This window comes from Anas platyrhynchos, chromosome 8 (genome assembly GCF_047663525.1).
Source record: "Anas platyrhynchos isolate ZD024472 breed Pekin duck chromosome 8, IASCAAS_PekinDuck_T2T, whole genome shotgun sequence".
Classification (NCBI taxonomy): domain Eukaryota; kingdom Metazoa; phylum Chordata; class Aves; order Anseriformes; family Anatidae; genus Anas; species Anas platyrhynchos.
Window position 1 is genome coordinate 13,929,131 of NC_092594.1, and position 20,111 is coordinate 13,949,241.

Consider the following 20,111-nt stretch of genomic DNA (forward strand, 5'->3'; position numbering starts at 1 on the left):
TTTAGACATGCTCCTCAACAGAATTTTTCCAACCACCTGGCTACAAATCTGTGGTATATTTTGAGCCAATGACAAACCTGAAATTCATCCAAGAAAAGTCTTCCTTCATCAGCAATCTTCCTCTTATATGTCTCCAACAATTTCTCAGAAGGTATTGGCTCTATGTTCAGAAGCTGTCTTTCATCATCTTTAACTGTGTAAATATGTTGAACATTTATTTTTACTGTCTTTTAAAATGTAAACTACATATCAGTAATGTAACGTGCTTCTCAAATTGTCAGTTAAATTAACAAAAAGATGAACCCGGTTATTTCAACTGAGTATATTTATTTTTCAAAAACTGTTGTTCCCCAGACAATCTACAAGCAAACAGGTCCTGGGAATAACAGGCCTTGTTCAACTGTGGATGCATCAGAAGGAGGCCACAAGCAGGGACTTTGCATGAACAGCACTTTTGTACGAAGTGGCTGTTGTCATACTTGGGTCACAGCAACAGACAGCCCAAACACCCACAATAATTATGGGGGTGTACTTTAGTTCTAATCATTTCCTGGCAATGTTTAAATGGATTACTATACAAACAACCTGCTTAACATTTCTTTTGAAATATAACAATAAATGTTGCCTACTTTGCCTAATTTTCTCCAACTTATTCTGAGTTGTTATAATATGTATTATCTTTTATAATAATGATTGAACAAGGCTTAACATCTCTAACTATTCATCTGTTGATTTTTCAGTTCAATTTAAAAGATTGTTTAAACAATTATGTGTATCTGAGCAAGTGGATTTGGGTATCAACACAGTATTACTCCCAATTTAATGTAATTAATTTTTGTGGGCTTGAATGTAATAAAAGATGTTTTCCTGAAGCTTTCTGGTATTGACTTAATCAGTTTTTCTTCATAAGCTTTGAAATCCTGTACAAAAAGCTACACATTATGTTTAGTTTCAGTCTTTGAAATTCTAAAGCCTTCAAAATTTATAGCGATAAAGTACTGCTTTATGTTAAAATTCTTGATTTTAAGAAGGTATAGGGAAACGGGAAATCTGGAATCTTTTTTTTTTTTTTAATGAAATAATACCAGTTTTTCAAACTGGTAAACTTTCAGTTCATTTAAGTATAAATACTTCTGGAATATATTTGAAGTTCAATATTTTAACACGTAGAGAAATACTGAATGTGTGTTTTGTTTGTTTGTTTGTTTTTCTCTAAAATAGGTTTTATTATGTCAGTATCTGTAATCTACATATAAAACCTAGAATGTAAACAATCCAAAAGTGGCAGTAAGACATGACTAATTTTATTTCTACCTGCTATATATATAAAGATACTCACCTCCTACGAGGCTGATGTCTTCAGAAGAATTGCTGTAGAAAAGCAAAAGCAAAAGCATCTGTAAAAGCTTTGACTAGTAAGACATATCTGATGAGTTAAATAAATACAGTTTCATATATGAACACCCACCAAGACCGTTCAGTAAACAGCATTACAAGCTCTTAGTGAAATAAAAGTGACACAGCTAGGACTTCTCTGCCAGGCAGAGAAGGACCTGGGAGTGATGGTGGACAGTCGGCTGAATATGAGCCAGCAGTGTGCTCAGGTGGCCAAGAAGGCCAACAGCATCCTGGCTTGTATCAGAAACACTGTGACCAGCAGGGCTAGGGAGGTGATCGTCCCCCTGTACTCGGCTCTGGTGAGGCCGCACCTCGAGTACTGTGTTCAGTTTTGGGCCCCTCGCTACAAGAAGGACATCGAGGTGCTTGAGCGGGTCCAAAGAAGGGCGACGAAGCTGGTGAGGGGCCTGGAGAGCAAGTCCTACGAGGAGCGGCTGAAGGAGCTGGGCTTGTTCAGCCTAGAGAAGAGGAGGCTCAGGGGTGACCTTATCGCTCTGTATAAGTACATTAAAGGAGGCTGTAGTGAGGTGGGGGTTGGCCTGTTCTCCCATGTGCCTGGTGACAGGACGAGGGGGAATGGGCTAAAGTTACGCCAGGGGAGTTTTAGGTTAGATGTTAGGAAGAACTTCTTTACCGAAAGGGTTGTTAGGCACTGGAACGGGCTGCCCAGGGAGGTGGTGGAGTCACCATCCCTGGAAGTCTTCAAAAGACGTTTAGATGTAGAGCTTAGGGATATGGTTTAGTGGGGACTGTTAGTGTTAGGTTAGAGGTTGGACTCGATGATCTTGAGGTCTCTTCCAACCTAGAGATTCTGTGATTCTGTGATTCTGTGACTTTCAGATCCTGTACAGAGATGCTTGGGATCCCTGCCCTACAATGAGCGCTATCACAGGGGAGAAGCAAGGGAGCTGCATCAAAGAGTCTTGCATAATTTTCATAGAATCATATCATAGAATGGCTTGGGTCAGAAGGGACCTTAAAGACCACCTAGTTCTAAACCCTCTGTCATAGGCGGGGATGCCACACACTAGTTCTGGTTGCCTCGTCCAACCTGGCTTTGAACACTTCGCTGTGGATGAGGCATCCACAACTTCTCTGTGAAGCCTGTTCCAGTGCCTCACTGGAGTGAGAATATCCTCCTAACATCTCATCTAAATCTTTTAGTTTAAAACCATTCCCCTTTGTCCCATCATTACCTGCCCAAGCAAAATTTGTTCTCCATCTTTTTTAGAAGCCTCCTTTAAGTATTGAAAAGCTGCAAAGAGGTCTCCCTAGAGCTTTCTCTTCAGGCTGAACAGCCCCAGCTCTCTCAGCCTTTCTTCATATGAAAAGTGCTCCTGGCCTCTGATCATCTTTGTGGCCCTCATCTGGACCTGCTCTAACAGCCCCACGTCCTTCTTGTGCTGGGGGTCCCAGACCTGGATGCAGCACTGCAAATGGGACCTCACAAGGGTAGAGTGGAGGGAGACAATCACCTTCTTACACCTGCTGGCCACTTTGTTTGGCATGTATTATTTTTAATACTTTTGATTTACTTTATGAAGGAAAGGTTTTGCAGATACTTGTGAATATTTTTTCACAAAAGTAGTAACAAAGCATATTGTTCTGGCAGATTAATTCTTCTGTGGCCTGAAAAAAGGTACGCTAGAGAGATTTTAAATCTTGTTCATTGTATTTGCATTGCCAGACAAACCACCAAGAGAGATTTTGATTTTTTTTGTGTTTTTTTTTTTTTTTTTGAAAGGATGAAAAGATGAGAGGATGTCTTTTCCATGTATTAGTGAAATATGAAACTTCTAACACTTTTGCACTATCTGTTGTGAAATATCTTTGAAAAATAAAAAATAACATTTTTATAAGGAAGGGAGAGAAATATGAAGCTTACCTAAGCTTTTTTTGGTGAAGATCATAGATTTTATACAGAACCAATAGCAAAGCAATTGATGTCACAACGATCAAGAACACCAAGAATATGATCAGGGCCCTAGAGTTATCTAGGAACAGGAAAAGAAAAATATATATTATTTTTCAAATAAATAATTAAGAGCATAAAAACTTTAATTTTTTTTTTCTCTCTTTGTTTTTAAAAAATCTGTATACGGAACCAGCCTCTTTTTTTTTTTTTTTTAATGAAAAGAACTAAGTAATTATTTTTAAATATTGAACTTAAGTTTGTTATTTCAAAGTTTAAAAATGGCAAGCTCACTGACAAGGAGAGAACTTTTTCATTAAGAATACTTTCACTTAAGGTCTTTATGCCCACCTGTCGAGATGCTACATCTCACTCACTGGCCTGGCATTGACATGGGCTGCGTGAGCTGTACATGTGAGCAGGGGAGCTGCCAGCTGCTCCTGGTTTTCAAGGCTGTTACACTGTTTGACAGAGGGAATGTGGTGCCTCATCCCCCAGCTGCAGGACTGAATTATCCTGTGATCAGTTACTCATTATATGAAATACTATGTGAAGTCTTGTGTATTTGGTCAGAAAAAGATCTGTTCCTAAATTAATTTCTTAATTTACCTCTTTTTAGTCTTTTTTTTTTTCCTGTCAGCTCTTGCCAGTGCTACAAGGACATTTCAGTAACATATTCTTCAAATAAAAACGTCTTTTATCCAATTTATTTTCTGATTTTGAATTGAGTTCAAAACAGGCCTTCTCATTTGGGAGCATCAATGACAGGTTCCCTGTGACCCTTACTGTTGATTAGACCCCAACAGCAAATATGAAGGTAAAGTTCCCAAAAAGTTTCAATGGAAAAAGCCTTCCAGGTGTATAAGTTACTCGAGATAAGTAATAAATAAAATTCTTATTTATTTATTTCTCTTGTCTATAATAGTTCCCATGTCTACAATGCTTGGACTTTCTCATGATTTTTGGCATTGGACACACAAACTCCATGGGAGTGGGGAATCCCTGACAACTCACACAAGTTCAGCTCCTGAAACACAGTATCTGAACACAGGAAAACAATTCTAAAGTGAATAATATAAGTCAGAGGAATTAATTTCTAATCACATTAGAACGTTTCCTGAAGAAGCCACAGCTATTCTGAGTCATGTTTGGTGAATTGTCAACATCATTCATTACCTTAACGCTGAAGGTAATGTGTAAAAATATTCTTTTTTTTTTTTTTTTTTGAATGCAGAATAATTATTAACTATAAAAATAGGCAGATTGGATTTTTATTTAGAAACAATTGTAATGGAATTCACAATTTACACTATTACTCTATACTATGCTAAAGACAAAAAGTAAAAATGCCATATTTATTTACTTACATTTGGTTTTTATACTTCCTTTTACTGGGTTGCTTTCTTTTTCGCCATTAGACACACGGATCTGCATGCAGCAGGTGAGAATAATAACAATGTTAAGACATAGCAAGTAAAAATGCCTGCATAATTTGTTTCCAAAAGCAAAGAACTATGGGTCTTTGAAACACATCCATCTATTTTCAAAGAATAAACCTCATTGACAGCATGATCTGTTGTCAATCTTTATACAGCCCTTTACAGTGCATCTCAGATCTCCACTTATGTTACAGCAAGATCTAGATCCAGAAATGTGTGTATGACTGAATAAAAATGTTAGTGTAAGAGGAGAGACAGTTTACAAAGTCAAAATCAGATGCATCTCAACAGCAACAAAATCCCGTCTATCCCAAAGCAAATCTCTCAGCTCTGAAAAGTAACCAAGTGATATGTAATAGAACATCATTTTATTTGCCTCAACAGTAAATATCTAAATAGTTAACTGAATTGGATATTTTTAACCCAAGTTCCTGTACTGGAAATAATTAATTAAAGGTTAAATTATAAATGCCAAAGAAAACTTTTAAATAAGCTGCTTTCTTGCAACATTATCTTTTGGGTACTTTAACTGATACTAAAATACTGGCTTTGTTTAGATGTGTTCATATTTTGTATGCTATTTTACAATTAGCCATTATTTTTCATTTTCTTAATAGAAAGTCTGATTAGATCTAATAGGCAGCTGGACATTTGTGCATGAAAGATTTTACACTTGCTTGTGAAGAAAAATGAATCTTACGATTTTATGTAAAGATTTAGTACTGAACAGGAGAGAGTACTAGCAGGATTAAATAATTGTGATTTTAAAGCAGTCTCCTGAAGCAAATGAGCAGGAAGGGGAGGAGAAGGATTGGTGAATCCATTGAATTATTCGCTTCAGGCTGAGCTCTCTCTGAGCCTATCCCATCCCTGGAGAGAAATCTGGAAGGACCTTGCCTTCCACCTCTGTTCTAAAAGGCTGATGTGTCCTGGGGCCTGGTGGTTGCTGAGTTCTGCGGCTGGGAAGAAAAACATTTTCTGAGCAGTGGGTAAGTGGCAGCACCCAGAGGAGTAGCTGGGGCAGCAGGGAAATCAAGCAAGAAGCTTCTCCAACTGCAAAAGATAGAAACCCATTGCAGCAGTCAGTCAAAACCTCACTAAACCAAAAAGTGTTGTGGGTACCCTTCTGTTTATTCCCTGAACGATTCAGAAAGTAGGCAGAAGGAAATTGTGACATCTGCCAGCTTTCACAGGATATCTGTTTTTCTTGAGCCTCTTGACCCAGAATCTTTTCACTACTGTCTAAGGCCATAAGGCTTTCCCTGGTTTCTCCAGTAAGAATTGGGCAAAATATGTTCAAAGCACAAGCTAGTGTTTTGACACAACTGGAAGCCAACTTCTTGTCAGACAAGCTGCTCACTGCAAATTGTGGAGAAGGGCCTACAGGAACGTAAGTATTTTTGCTCCTATTGGAGATCATCTTCATTTTCCAAATACATAGCTTTCTGATCATAATCTGTAGGAGAAATATCGACAAAGGCTCAGAACAAAGTCTAGACTACAAAAGCTCTCTGACATGTCTCAGGAAGACATGAAGGGGGGAAAAAGTTTTTTAAAAAGGGGGAAAATGAGTGAAACTGGTTCCTAAGAGTAATAAACTGTCATTCCTACTGGTTACTTTCTAACCTAATGTTTCCTGAGATAAGCTGTCAGGACAAAAAGAAATACTCCAGCTGCCTACATTAAGGGATGGACACAAGGCCATTGGCTTCACAAACAAAAGCCAAAAGGATGAAATGCCTAAAAGATGACAACACAGTAGGAAGCCTCCAGGAAAGTGAAGCCTGTAAATAGGGAAATCAGAGGATGATATATTTTAGATGGATACATGGGCAGGTTTGTGAAAGGCTGGTGTAAAAACACGTCACAAAAAGAATCCAAACTGCTTTATGATAACTAGTCCCTAAAACATTAGGGACAGCTGAAGAACAGTGCACAATGAAAAATTTTGAACAATTAATTTCAGAGCAATTATCTCAAGACTTAAGTTTCATATTTATTCTCTTTGATAGAAATGACAACCAGATATTCATTAAATGTGTTTTAAATATTGTAATATCAGATACATTTAAGACACCCAAATTTCTCACTGTCCCATGCTATTCAGCAAGTACTTTTCATGCTGTCAGAACTTATATGGAATAGCACATAAGGAATGTGCTACAGATGGACCATATTTGCCTTTTTCTCAAAGATCAAATATAATACACCTAAACAATGAAAATATGTTTTTTTAGATGTTTAGCTTCATATGCTTACTTACCTCAAAGACATACTGTGTTAAGTATGAGAGATCTTGTATTTTAAAATCACAATGATTACCACTTTTGTTTTGACCATTCCAGGATAATACAAACTTTGTTTCTGCCCCATACACTTGTTGATTTTTGCAGGTAATCTTGACAGCATTATCACCGTCCAGATCTAGATCGAAGGCAACCACCGGATCTGGTACTATTTATAAAAGAAGTGTTACTCCTTCCATTCTCATAACTCAAAACCAAATATTTTAATAACCACATGGGTTCATGTCTGTTATCTTCTCTCTTAATAATGTCATACATTTGCTTCCTTAAAAATTTCAGTCACAATTTAACAATACGAATAAAATCAATGCTGGGTTAATCATAGCCTTATCCAAGCTAGAAAAGCTGTAAAGAGGAGCTGAAGCAGCTAGGAGGACCAGAACTCTACCAACAGTCAGGCTGCCAAAGATAATAAGATGGCAACTTCACCTCTTGCTACTGACACCACTTTCTCATTTCAGGAACATAAGACAACAAACAAAACATGGGAACAAACAAATTTTTCAGTGTAAGTCAATGTCTAAGTTTCAAAGCTGCTGTAACTTGATTTTCCTATGAGAACTTACTGGTGTATTTTGCAAAAGTATTCTTTTGCTACAAGTGTCACCTTGTCCTAAAATGCCAAAAAACAAACAAACAAACAAACAAACAAAAAAACAACAAAAAAAAAACAACAGAAACTTTTTACTTTTTAATGATTATAAATCTGTTAAGGTGAATTTGTTTCCTAGCTCTGATTTTGTATGTTGCAGCAAAAGGCTTTGAGACTGGGGACGTGGGATCTTTCCTTGAAAGTTTTTTAACCCTTTCAGAAAGTCAGGAAGTAAATAACCTTCAGCAAGCCAGTATATATATATAAAAAAAAAAAAAAAAAAAAGGAGATTTCATCTAGGAGCTAGCAGGACATATGACTTGGCTGGGCAGGTGGCAGTTGCTCACTTTTCTGTACAGGGCAAGTTTGTGAGTTTTCTACTCAGTATGCTGCTGAAAAAGCTGTGGCGAGGAGAAAGTGAGCATTTCTTGAGGGAATGTGTTTGTTGAGGTCAGAAAATATTTTACAAAATGTCATTTTTTCTAGTCCCAAGGAGTTAGGCTCTAATGATATATTCTTCTCTTCAAGAAATAAAACTCGCAGTATCAGATTGATCATGTTATCTGCTGCTGTATGTTTACATACATGGAGAATGTGTAATACCATTAACTCATGAAGGCAAGCAAAATCTTACTTCCTCAAAAAATAAGAGAACCGTGTTTTTTTGTTTTGTTTTGATTTTCTAGACCCTTAAACTTGTGTCACAGAACACAATCTCCACCCAAGGTATTAAAATATGAGTATATCCCCAGAAAGTGGGGTCTCCAAAATGCAAATATGCTCATACTAGATAAATCATAACTATAAAGAAATAATCATAAATCATAAAAAAATAATCGTGCTCATATTAGGACTGTTTAAAAATTAAATACATTTTTCAGTTTTGGTTACAGTTAAGTCTCCGATCAAATATATTACATTATCAATGCATCCATTTACCAGTTGTTTATTTCTCTATGGGGCTTCAGGTGATAATTTTGATTTCCATATTGTTCCAAATAGAATTTAAAACTTGTTAACCCAGTTATTCCCAGAGTAATAGGGAAATTCCATTGTTTTCAAGGATATTTATATTTTATATTTAAAACTGGATGCAAAAGCTCTGTATATTCCAAAGAGAGATAGGATTCAAAATTCAAAATAATAGTCTGTCAGAACTATTTCCCAAAGACCTAGTGAAACAAATTTAATAACAACAGAAGTCAGATTCAGTGTTCTTATATATCCAACTCTACGTACTTTCCAGAAGTGCTAAAAGCAATGAAAGATTTTTATTTTTTCCTAATATTAGGAAAACAACAATAACAAAACACACACACACAAAAAATATACATGCACACACATAAAAAGCCTACCATCACTAATACAAAAATAATGCTTTATTTTTCACTAAAAGGTAATTTTTGATTTTTCAGTGCAATAAAGAAAATATCGATTTAGTATCCTAGCAGGTATTTTCCCTGCTAGGATATTTTCCATTATATTTTCCCTGTAATTGTACCTCTCTCTTAGATGAGCCTAGAGGTGGTGGAACTAGAGCTAAAAAAAAAGTACTGGAATAAATTGGAGAAACTTTTTTTTTTCTCAAAGAAAGAATGAGAACAGTGAGAGCCCCTACATCTGAAGATAACAAGGAACAAATAAACAAATAAATAATAATAATAATTTAAAAACAAACAAACAAAAAAAAAAAAACACTAAAATAACTCCAGCCCCCCTTCCAAACTAACAAACTAATTAAATGGCAACAATAAATTAGGAAGTAGTAATGTCTGCATCTGAAAATTAGTAAATATCTTTAAAATCTGTATTTTTTCAGCTCTTCTTGTAGTTATACTGATAGAACATGTATGTGAAACAAAGAATCGTGGCCAAGGGGACAGGCTTTCCATAGAGGACAGACCTTTCTGACAGCACAATGCTAGGTATGCTTTTTGGCTATAACCTAATGAGGAGTCTTAGAATTTGACTGCCAAACTAACTGAAACACAGTACAGATATTAGTATTGGTGTATCCTTGGCCACGCAGGTCTGCTTAGAGCAACCAGGCAGCTACAGAAGAGAAGGTACATTCTGCACATCTTTTTAGCTTTCATTCCACAAAGATGTTTTTCTTTCTCTTTTTTGCATAATTTGAATGTTCTCTTTACAGGAAGACATAAAGCTTTCTAGAGTCTTCTAAAAAAATCCAAATGAACACAGATATTTTGAAAAGTCTAGTATAGATAAAAACAGTAAATGAATAAATTAAAAATAGATTAACATTAAATAATTAGAAATGAAACACTAATGACATAAATGTTAGTAAAAAAAAAAAATCTAATGTTAATCGATTTATCAAGTAGTAGTAATAACATATATAAAAATGTAAAGTACAATAAGAAAGTACATATTTCCTGTGTTAGGGTCAACCTTGACCTTAACAGTTAGCAAACAAGACTTACCTCCTGGTTTTGTTCTAGAGTTGGTTTTGTTCCATTTTCCCACAATTATTTCCTGATGTATGCCTTTTATATATGCAGCTACAGACACACTAAATTCGGCATAAGGTGTAAAGTTATCACAAGTAAACTCAGTCGTGTTTTCTATGTCAATTATACCTTAAAAAAAAAAAAAAAAAAAAAAAGAGAGATATGTTAGGAGCACAGAAACTCTCTCACCTCATCAGAGCTACCTAAAACCACTGTTGTGTGATTCCATTTTAATTACTTTGTCCTAAGGAGGCTTGGTTGGTTTGTCCTGCTCATTAATGCTAAGTGAAGGCTCAGGAAGAAGAATACATATATTCCCCAAACAAACAGGTAGGAAGTTGAGTTTTTTTGTTTGTTTTGTTTTGTTTTACATCCTCAGTATGTCATTAAGACAAGCATAATTAAAAACTAATGTAAGGCACATAGACAAAGAGAAGCTGGTACTTTCTTCTGTGTTCAGCTTGGGAAGAGGTTACTAGATGTCCAAAGTCACTCTGCATGCTGGACAAGCTTGTTCTAGTAATGATGCAGGAGATGCCACCTGTTTTCAGTGGTGGCAAGCAGGACAGAAAGGTATTGCCCAAGGAGCAGCATGAGCAAAGCTACTACAAACACTGCTTTGGTGGCCTGGGGAATTGAGGAGCAATGGCTTTTTGATGTCTCCACGAAGCACAGATGCTTCAGATGAGACCTCCTCACACCCAAGCATACTACCTAGGTCTCCTACATTGGCCAAGCCAGACCAACCACAGAAACAGCACATACATGTATGAAAGGAGAGAATGCTTAGTAGAAGACAAGTACCTGGCTTTACCTCTGTAAGCATGAATATGCCACCCTCTGTACTTAGGACTCCCTGACTTTTACATACATTAATGTTACATAGAAGGCAGTTCCCTTTCTGCTCTTGTCACCATTTCAGTAAGTGTACGCAGATCTATAGTCCTCCTTAGAAATTCCTGTCATCATTCTTGAAGGAATAAATAGGTTCAGTGTTGCTTTACTAGAACCCATCAAGCTTACTATGTTAAGCTGAAACAGCAAAGAAAAATCCTAAGGGAAGAAAACTGCTAAAATAAAAAATAAAAAATAAAAAAAAATAAAAAGGTTTTCACCTAGAATAATTATTCCACTTCTCCACAAACTTCTGATTTGTGAAAAATTAAAACTATTAGATGAGAATCTTCTCTGAGAATAAATGAACAAGCTATGGGTGCATTTTCTGAGGCAGACAATGCCATTCTAAAAACTGATCAGGCAACTGATGATCTTGTCACATTTTAATACAAGATACTTGAGAAATGAAAGATGACAGTGATGTCCTGAAATGATAAACTAAATAACCACATAGTTGAATTGAAGCAGCCTCAAAGTAAAGAAACTTTTAAAAAAGGTTTGTAGAACAACAATAATAATAATTTAGTGTTTTTACTGGACATTTTTAAGAAATTCCAATATGTTTGGACACTGCCCCATGCTTGGTGCCCACTAAATAAAAACTAAATAAAACATGTGAGGAATTATTTTGTACCAACAGAGGATATACTTACCGCTGTTATCAGTGCCATTGCAGTTTATATAATAGCCACGTATAAGAGTTTCCGGAGTCTTGCTAGGTGGTGTCCATTTAACTGTTACATTATTGACATAAATTTCTACTGTAAGATCTCCAGGTGCTTCTGGAGCTGTTTGTTTGTTTTGTTGTTTAAAAAAAAAATGGATGGGAGGGAAAAGTTAGAATAAAAATGCAAAATATTCCGTTTTATTTCTATTTTAATTAAACTCAATTTCATTGGATATTAAAGCAAGATAGCAATAAAGTAAGATTTTGCATAGTCTATTTAATTCAGAGAAATTATACACAATTATAGAGTACATACAACAGCATCAAATTAGAGTAATTTCATAAATTTAATCAATTCAGGATATAGGTGAATACAGCAACATCACATCTTACTAAAATTCTTCAACAATTCCAATTATTATACATTGTTTTGATTTCCTTATAATTTTAACCAACTTTAAATTTCTATCCTGAAATTTTCTTTGCAGGTTTCTTGATTTAAGGTGATTTTCTGTTTAATTGATAAAATAATGCTAAGCCATTTCCAAGGACAATACTGTATAATACTTTATCATTTTATCTGGAGACATTCTTTGCAATTATTCTATCATCTTTCTTCACAAGCAAGAGTTTGATATTTGTTTTTCTCTAGGGCTGCAATTTTTTTATTCTTTTGTCTTCACTTTCATTGAAAATTGCTTACATTTTGCCACTTTCTCATCCTTAAGAATAAAAAGTCACAGTCTCTTAGGGAAGAAGAGGAAGGTTTGAGACTGCAGGTCTGAGCCTGGGGTTGGAGGGAGAAAGGACAACTGTGACTGTGGTCAAAGAACTACCATAAATACAGGAGATGAGGTGATAAGAGCTGGAGGAGAACCTGAGACTGGCTGAGCATGCTGCTCAAAATTTATCTTTATCCTCCAGGAAGCACAGACAGTTGGATTTGCAATGGGTGTTTCTAGAAATATGTGGAATGCAAAGCAAAATTAAGCATTATACTTGCCATCATATTCTGTTTGTGTATTGAAGGAATCGAGGTCAAACTCTTTTCCAGAATACTTTACTGTATGTTTGCATTTGAAAGGATGTTTGGGTGTAAAATTGGTCATTAATACGCAAGATCCATTTGACTGCCAAGATGTTTCTGGAAAGGTAGACACAAAAATGGCTTACCCATATTTTTGACAACTCTAAAAATATATCATATATCTAAAAGTATATCAAATCATATCTAAAAATATATTATACCATCTTAACTAGGATTTTCTCTACCATATTTATTCAACATAATTTTTAGTACACTACCAGAATATCCAAAACCGAAAAGCGTACGACCTAGTGAACCCAAGTGACTGAGTTCTAGGTTCTTTTACATCAATTCAGTTTGCATAGATCTTTACTTTCCATCTAACACTCCTATTTTTATACCCCTTTTACATTGTGGACCCCAAAGCTGCACACAGTACTCAAGGTGAGGCCATACCAATGCTAGGCAGAGTGGGACAATCACTTCTTTCAAGTGATTAGCTATATATTGCTTAACACACCCCACAATACGGTTGGCCTTTTTGGTAACCAGGCCATATTGTTGACCTGTTTTGAGCTTACCATCAAACAAAACCCCCAGATCCCTCTCTAGAGGGTTGTACTGCAGCAACTTGTTCCCCAGACTATATATACAACTAGGATTACACCATCCCAGGTGCAAAATCCAGCATTAAATTTCATACAATTGATGATTGTCCAATGCTCTATTCTATCAAGATCTCTCTGCAAGACCTGTCTACCCTCAAGGCAAGTGACAGCTCCTCCAGTTTAGTATCATCTGCAAATGTACTTGGTATGCACACAACTCCTGTGTCCAGGTCATTGATAAAAACATTGAAGAGAATATTTGTCGTGCATTTTTCTAGAACATGGGGATATGGAGCATACATATCTTCTTTACCACACCATTTGCCTTTAAGCTGATGTTTTCGCAGTCTCCAAGGCTGGCAAGCTCCAAGCACAGAGTGTCTGTACTCAGCTATTCACGAGCCTGCAGAGCCAGCTGCCCACTTTGTCTGCAAGGGAGCAGCTCACAGGAGACACTCGGATTTCCAAGTTCTCAGCTCCCCTTCAGGCCATCAAGCAGGAGCTCAACACCTCCAAAAGTCTGCAATTTGTGAAGCTGGTAAACTAAAGGAATGAGCTCTCTGGGCTTGAACTCTCCCCCAGATCTTCTGCAGTGTGTGGAATGGTAGTTCCTAACCTGCCCACTCCAGAAATTCGGAACATCTCTTCCCTCATGCTGGCACAATTAATGAAACCTGCCAGTCTCATCCAAAGACAACATCTATATTGCTTAATAAATAAACAAATAAATAAATAAGCATTTTAAATTATGTTAGAAGTGTCTTACCTTCACAGCTAACATCCACATTACTACAGGCATGTAAGCAACCTTCATCTGAGGTATTGTTTTTAAAACAGAACTGTACAGATGTGCTGTTAAGAATCTTCTTTTCTAAAGAACAGTGGCTTTTATCTAGAAAGGATTAATATTAAATAGCAATGTGACATTAGTTGTATTGATTCTTTAAATATCGATTTGTTCTTATATTTGTTAATTTGTTCTGCAATATGAAGATATAATTGGCACAAAATGATATGCAAAGAATTTAACAAGAAGATGAAATTTAAAAAGTATTCATTAGACAAAAACGGTTGTTGTATTCATATCATAAATTAAACTTTTAATTCAACAAAAGCAATAACTTTAGTGAGCAAAACATCCAACATAGATAGTAGCTCTCAAGTGTTGGCCAGCCTTGTTATTGCTAGCCATGCTGCATATGACTGATGCAGATGAAGTTCACTTTTCATTTACAATGAAAAAATTGTATTTTTTACATGAAAACCTGTCTGATTCTCTGTAAAAACAAGAATAGGCTATGAAATCCATGAAAGCTGTATTACTGCATGTGGAAGGAAGGAAGGAAGAAAGGAAGGAAGGGAGGAAGGGAGGGAGGGAGGGAGGGAGGGAGGGAGGGAATTACTAAGACCCTTCTATACCTACCCGGTGGAATAATTATACTTCCGTTTTTGCAGTTGTTATATTGAACTGTATATGTTCTGCATCTGTTAAGTTTTGTTGTGTTGTTGTTGACATCCACCCGTGACATCACCACACCATTGAGCAAAATAGCATATTCTGTGTTGTTTTTGAGATTCTTCAGTGTAACTTCAACCATGTTTTCCTCATCTGTTCCATCTTCTGTGATGTAGGATATATTAGGATCTAAAAGAGAAGGATAAAAAAGCAAACAATCATTTCATGACAATTTTAAGGACTCTTAAATGTTTTGTGGTAGCTGGTATCCCCAGCATCACAGGTGTTAAAGAATCAGAAAATACAGCAAAATTGCCTCGTTTATTTTTAATGTTATTTGTTACCTTAAAAATATTTAAAAGAGAAAATTTCCTTAGGAAAATATTGTTTTAAGTCATTCTCTAGTAAGGGAAACCAAAGAATTCAAAAGATTAACATTCCAGAATTACATTTTTTTTTATTTATTTAAAATGTCAATTCAAAGTGAAATATTTTATTCTGACACATTGAATCCTTTGTTTGTCCAGAAATTTCAGATTTTCTCATTTAAAACATTTCATAACCATTAAATAATAAAAGCCACTTCTGAAAACTGGAGAGGGGACAGCTCTCTCATTTTGAAGAAAGAGAAACCAATATCCAAGCTTTGGATTTACTATAGTTATGAACTGCAGTTTGCAGCATGTGTTCATTGGCAGTATGGGGAAAAGTTAGAGAGAGCCTAGTTGAATGAAAGCAGATCTCTACTGCAGCCCTTCCATTGACAGCCTAGTTCAAAGGCAACTCAACAGAATTCTAAATGAAGATGAGAAGATCAGAACTGTTAATAACTTTAATGCAAATCTTTCAGAAGCATGAGACAGTTTATAAAGCAAATTGAAATGGTAGCTCATTTGTTTTAGTGATAAATTTTCCCTGAGTTTACTGATATGTTCAAATATCAGGGCTGAGATAAATAAGGGGTTTGGTTCTTACCACAAGGTTCTTCAGTTGGCACTGAGGGACTTTCTATAAGAAAAGAAAACAAAATGAAGGTGTACTTCAGCAAGTATGATTTTCACAGAGCATTAGAGGAAGACTACTAGGTACTGCCTAAACTGGTACTCTTCATTCAACACGTTACAAGTAATTGTATTCAGCACCCTATTCGTATTTGAAAAAGGGGCCACATACATACCAATTCTTCTACAAGCTATTTTAGTCATGTGCATTTCATCATTCTCCAATGATACCAAACTGTTTTTTCATACTATTTCAGCATACAAAGTTACACAAGAATATTCCAAAATCACGTTCTCGCAGTGGTATGATAAGCTACAGCAGTTTGCTGGGATACGAATGCTATGGAATGCCTAAGCGAGCACTTTCCAATGTCACCAAAGAAACACATTTTATCTACTTTATGCATAGTTACTCGTGTATCTGGAAACAGACTAATTCAAGAGTACAGATCATTTTACAGCTATTGTTACACTGGAACATCCAGAAGAAATTAAGAGCTGGTATTTAGGAAATCTGTACAGAAGCTTGTGCAAAAAAAACTTCATCCTGCAACCAATTATTTAAAATATACTAAGGTGTGAGTACTATCAAAAGACAGATATCTAATTTTCTTCACAGAAGTGTCTTGGATTTGTCTATTCCCTCTGGCCTAGGAACCGGATGGCTGAGCAGTGCCCCTAATGAGAGGGTTAGCTAAGAGGGGCCAAGATGGCTCAGGGCAGGAGACCCACAGGTAGAAGCTAAGCTCAGTCTGTGAAAGAAGACAGTTTATGACAGCCTACAGCTACTTGAAGAGCAGTTATGAAGATGACAGGAGACAAACACCTGGATGTACTTTACTCAAACACACACACCCACCTCAATGACCTGAATAATTCCTTACAGCACAACTGCCACAACAATACATGTAAATGCTTCATATATTAGGCCCCAAGAAAATATTAATGCTGAGTGAAACAACAGGGAAGCCATTGGAAAACAGAAGTTCACAGGTTGCTGGATGTAATCTCATGTTTTTGCTGCTTTAGCAAACTTCTATGAGTAACGAGGAGAGTAATATTGACTGAGTAATTGGACAGATTCACTTTCCTACCATGCCACTCCATGGAAACAGTTTATGTTTTTCACTTCCTTAACAAGCAGTAAATTTGGTGCCTCTAATCCTACTCTTAAAATATTAATAATATTGCTTAAAAAAAAAACACATTAAGTTTGATGCAGTTGTATGCCTACTTGCATACCTAATTTGTATGACTTAAAAATATTTATCAAGATTATTTATTTCATTCTAACACATTTTCTGTGGTTGCAGTGTGATAATTGCGACAACTGTGTGCAAGTTTGTCACCTATTGTATGACTGGGGGTGGTCCCCGTGCTTGCTGGCATGCTGACTGGTGAGGTGGTGCTGTGCAAGGATGTTGTTTTGTTATCATCTGTAAGGAAATAAACAATATATCAGCATTAAAAAAAGCAAAATTCACTATTTCATATGGCTACATCATCAGTAATGTCTTACGCTACACTCCCTCCTCCCCCTTTTTTTCCTTCCAGGGTTTTTGTAAGTTAGAGAAGAGTGCTGAAGGAAAGATCATGTTCATATATCATGTTCATGTTCATATGATCATGTCCAGAAAATGAGAAAATATGTTACATACAGAGAAAGCAAACTTTTAGGAATATAGCATTTACTAATGATCTTTGAAATGTACACAAATTTTTTTTTATTTCCTTTTTTTTTTTTTAGGCATAATCTGCATTGGAGTCAACAGCGTAGAACAGAACAGAGTAAGAACTACCTTAGTAATTGTGAACTAGGAACTAAAACATTCTGCTATGTTCTGACAGTACAGCACAATTATGAACAGTGCCTGTGCTCTTTCAGAAACAAGCAATCCAGTAATGCTTAAATGCCAGATAAGACACATTGCTCATTGTATCACTTACTATATCTTAGTATTTATCTCCCTGCTTATAAGCCTCGGATGGGTTTCTCTATTCTCTTAGGTCCGTTCCCATTCTTGCTTTGGCAACAACCTTGTTGACAGTACTACGAGTTTTGATGCTACTGAGGTAATTACAAGATCTGAGCATCGGACACCAGATCCTGAAAATAATTTGGCTCTGGCTACTATGCTGAATTGCAGGTACCGATTCCATTTGATGAACTGCAAACTGGAAAAGGCTACCCTGAGGCTAAATTACTCAGTTTTCCCCTACAGCTCAGAGTGCAGCATGTGGCACCTAAAAGAAGTCGGCAAACCTGATGAAGCATGACTGAAGGCAGTGGGAGTGCGTGTGGTAAGGGCAGCAGGGCTGCTGTGTGGTGAGTTGCTGGGTCCCGTGGTTGGGTCGGAGCCTGCGTGCGTGGAGAGGTGTGTGCTGTTTGAGGGGATGCCACCTGTGGCAAGAGGAACGGCGGTTTCATTAGTGTTTCGGAGGTCACCCACTCACAGAACGAAGCAAAACTGCAAACAGCACAGGACAGCCCCACTGGGAGCTCTCCTGCGCTGAGGCACTGTGCGTTTGGGGCAATCAAAGGTACGCTGAATGCACAAGGGTCATGGTGTAAGGGAGAACAACAGGTGGCAACCGAACATCCTTATGGCACGGACTGCACATCTTCCATGACAAATGCTAGGTTTTAAAATACACTCAAGTACATGACTCAGAACCAAACTGGTTTGATATTCTTCCCTCTTAAAACAGTGTATTTCATTTCACTGGGCTGAATGAAAAAGCATTATATGTATTGCACACATTACACAAGACAATTATACACAGGAAATGGAAAGAAGAAACAACCTGAAAAAAGTGTCAGTGAATTTCTTAATGTAAATTAAAAGTTTCTTACTAGTTGGTGTTGTCACGTTCTGAGCTCCTGGAAAAGACAAAGAGAAAATGTGTAAATTACATTTTCAAGGAATCACAGGCAACCATATGAGATTAATTTTTTTAAATAAAAAGAAACATTCTTTCCTCCTATCAGCAGAGCTTTCCCCAGAGAATTACTTATTCTAAAGTAAACTCTATTCTAAACTTTAAAACTTTATTCTAAAGCAACTACTAGACCCCCAAAACATCAAGTATATAGATGTATGTAGGCTCTAATTTTCCATATTAGAAGTCCCATTTCCTTGAGCAGGGAGTCTGCTGTGCATCCGGAAGGATGGACATAGTTTCAGGAAGGCTGCAGCAGATGCTGGTTCAGCTGAAACAGAAGAGCAGCAGTGCCACGGTCCTGACTTCATGGTTACCTTTAGCGGTGCTTGCAGGTGAGAGTGACGTGGAGGGTGGAGGTGACGAAGGGGAGGGGGAAGAGCTGGTAGGTGCCTGATTTTCATCTCCTGCTAAACAGTGAGGAAAAAATATCGTTGAGTGAGCAATGTGTGATCATGAGAAGTTCATTTCAAGCAGAAAGACTACCACTTGTCTTCTGAATCAAATGCCTCCCTCCAGCACTGGCAAGAACAAGTTTGCATTGCTCTCCAGTTCCTGCACAGAGCGTGTAACACACCTGCTTGGATTTATCCCAAGAGCGTAGCTTACAATGAGGTCTGCAAAACCATGAAGTGCCAAATTCCTACCAATTTCTCTGGGATGCCTTTGTGGCAATGAGATTTGACAATCCTTTAGCAAGGTAAGGGGATGTACTGACTTCAGGTGTTTGAGAACACCAGCTAAAGGGGGTGAGTTAACACGCAGCTTGCAGAAAGCACAACGTGATTGGGGCTGTTTTGTTTCATGCTATTGATCTGGGAAGGACCTTCTTCCCACAGATCCTCAGATACCACTGTGGCGCCTGAGGTAAGTGCAGGTAAGTAGCACTGTGAGAGCTCAGGGTGAAATCCTCAGCTGGGAGCTCAAGGGCAAGGGGTGTCCATAAGGAAAACACAAACCCATAACAGCATGTTGCAGCTGGAATTGTGATTGCTTTCTTTAAAACGCATGCTTCAAATTTCCACACTTGAATTAATTAAAATAAATAAATAAATAAAACTACATATGTCTTCATCATATTAACAAATTTTGCTGCAGTATAATTGGCCTCGCACAACCTAAACCACCGGATTGCTTTAACAGTGATAGAGTTAATGTTTGATAGAAGTAGATGTCACTTCAGCTGAAACCGAAGAGTAGCAGTGCCATGGTCCCAAATTTCAGTATTACCTTTAGTGGTGCCTGAAGGTGAGAGTGACGTGGAGCGTGCGGGCGTAGGGGAGGGGGGAGTGCTGGAAGATGTTGCAGTTTCATTTCCTGCTGTTTAGTGAGGAAAAAATACGACTGAGTGAGCAATGCATGAAGGTGAGAAGCTCATCTACATTAGAAAGAGGGCA

The 20,111-nt window shown here is 37.0% G+C and overlaps 1 protein-coding gene across 17 annotated transcripts in view; it reads right to left on the reverse strand.

Annotated features, from left to right (window-relative positions):
- The window catches only part of PTPRC (protein tyrosine phosphatase receptor type C), a 64,491-nt gene that overhangs the window by 12,009 nt on the left and 32,371 nt on the right, over positions 1-20,111 (reverse strand). The window contains exons 3-18 of one of the 17 annotated variants that reach the window (XM_072041590.1): positions 19,945-20,031; positions 19,032-19,121; positions 18,629-18,655; positions 18,038-18,175; positions 17,124-17,210; positions 15,749-15,781; positions 14,741-14,962; positions 14,084-14,209; positions 12,686-12,826; positions 11,669-11,803; positions 10,092-10,247; positions 7,013-7,203; positions 4,678-4,738; positions 3,284-3,392; positions 1,340-1,371; positions 78-193 (exon numbers count right to left, since the gene is read on the reverse strand). In XM_072041590.1, the coding sequence (XP_071897691.1) occupies positions 78-193; positions 1,340-1,371; positions 3,284-3,392; positions 4,678-4,738; positions 7,013-7,203; positions 10,092-10,247; positions 11,669-11,803; positions 12,686-12,826; positions 14,084-14,209; positions 14,741-14,962; positions 15,749-15,781; positions 17,124-17,210; positions 18,038-18,175; positions 18,629-18,655; positions 19,032-19,121; positions 19,945-20,031 (1,751 nt within the window). Of the gene's footprint in view, positions 1-77; positions 194-1,339; positions 1,372-3,283; positions 3,393-4,677; positions 4,739-7,012; positions 7,204-10,091; positions 10,248-11,668; positions 11,804-12,685; positions 12,827-14,083; positions 14,210-14,740; positions 14,963-15,748; positions 15,782-17,123; positions 17,211-18,037; positions 18,176-18,628; positions 18,656-19,031; positions 19,125-19,944; positions 20,035-20,111 lie in introns of all 17 variants that reach the window. The other 16 variants (XM_072041589.1, XM_072041588.1, XM_072041587.1 and 13 more) reach the window with 16 other exon arrangements.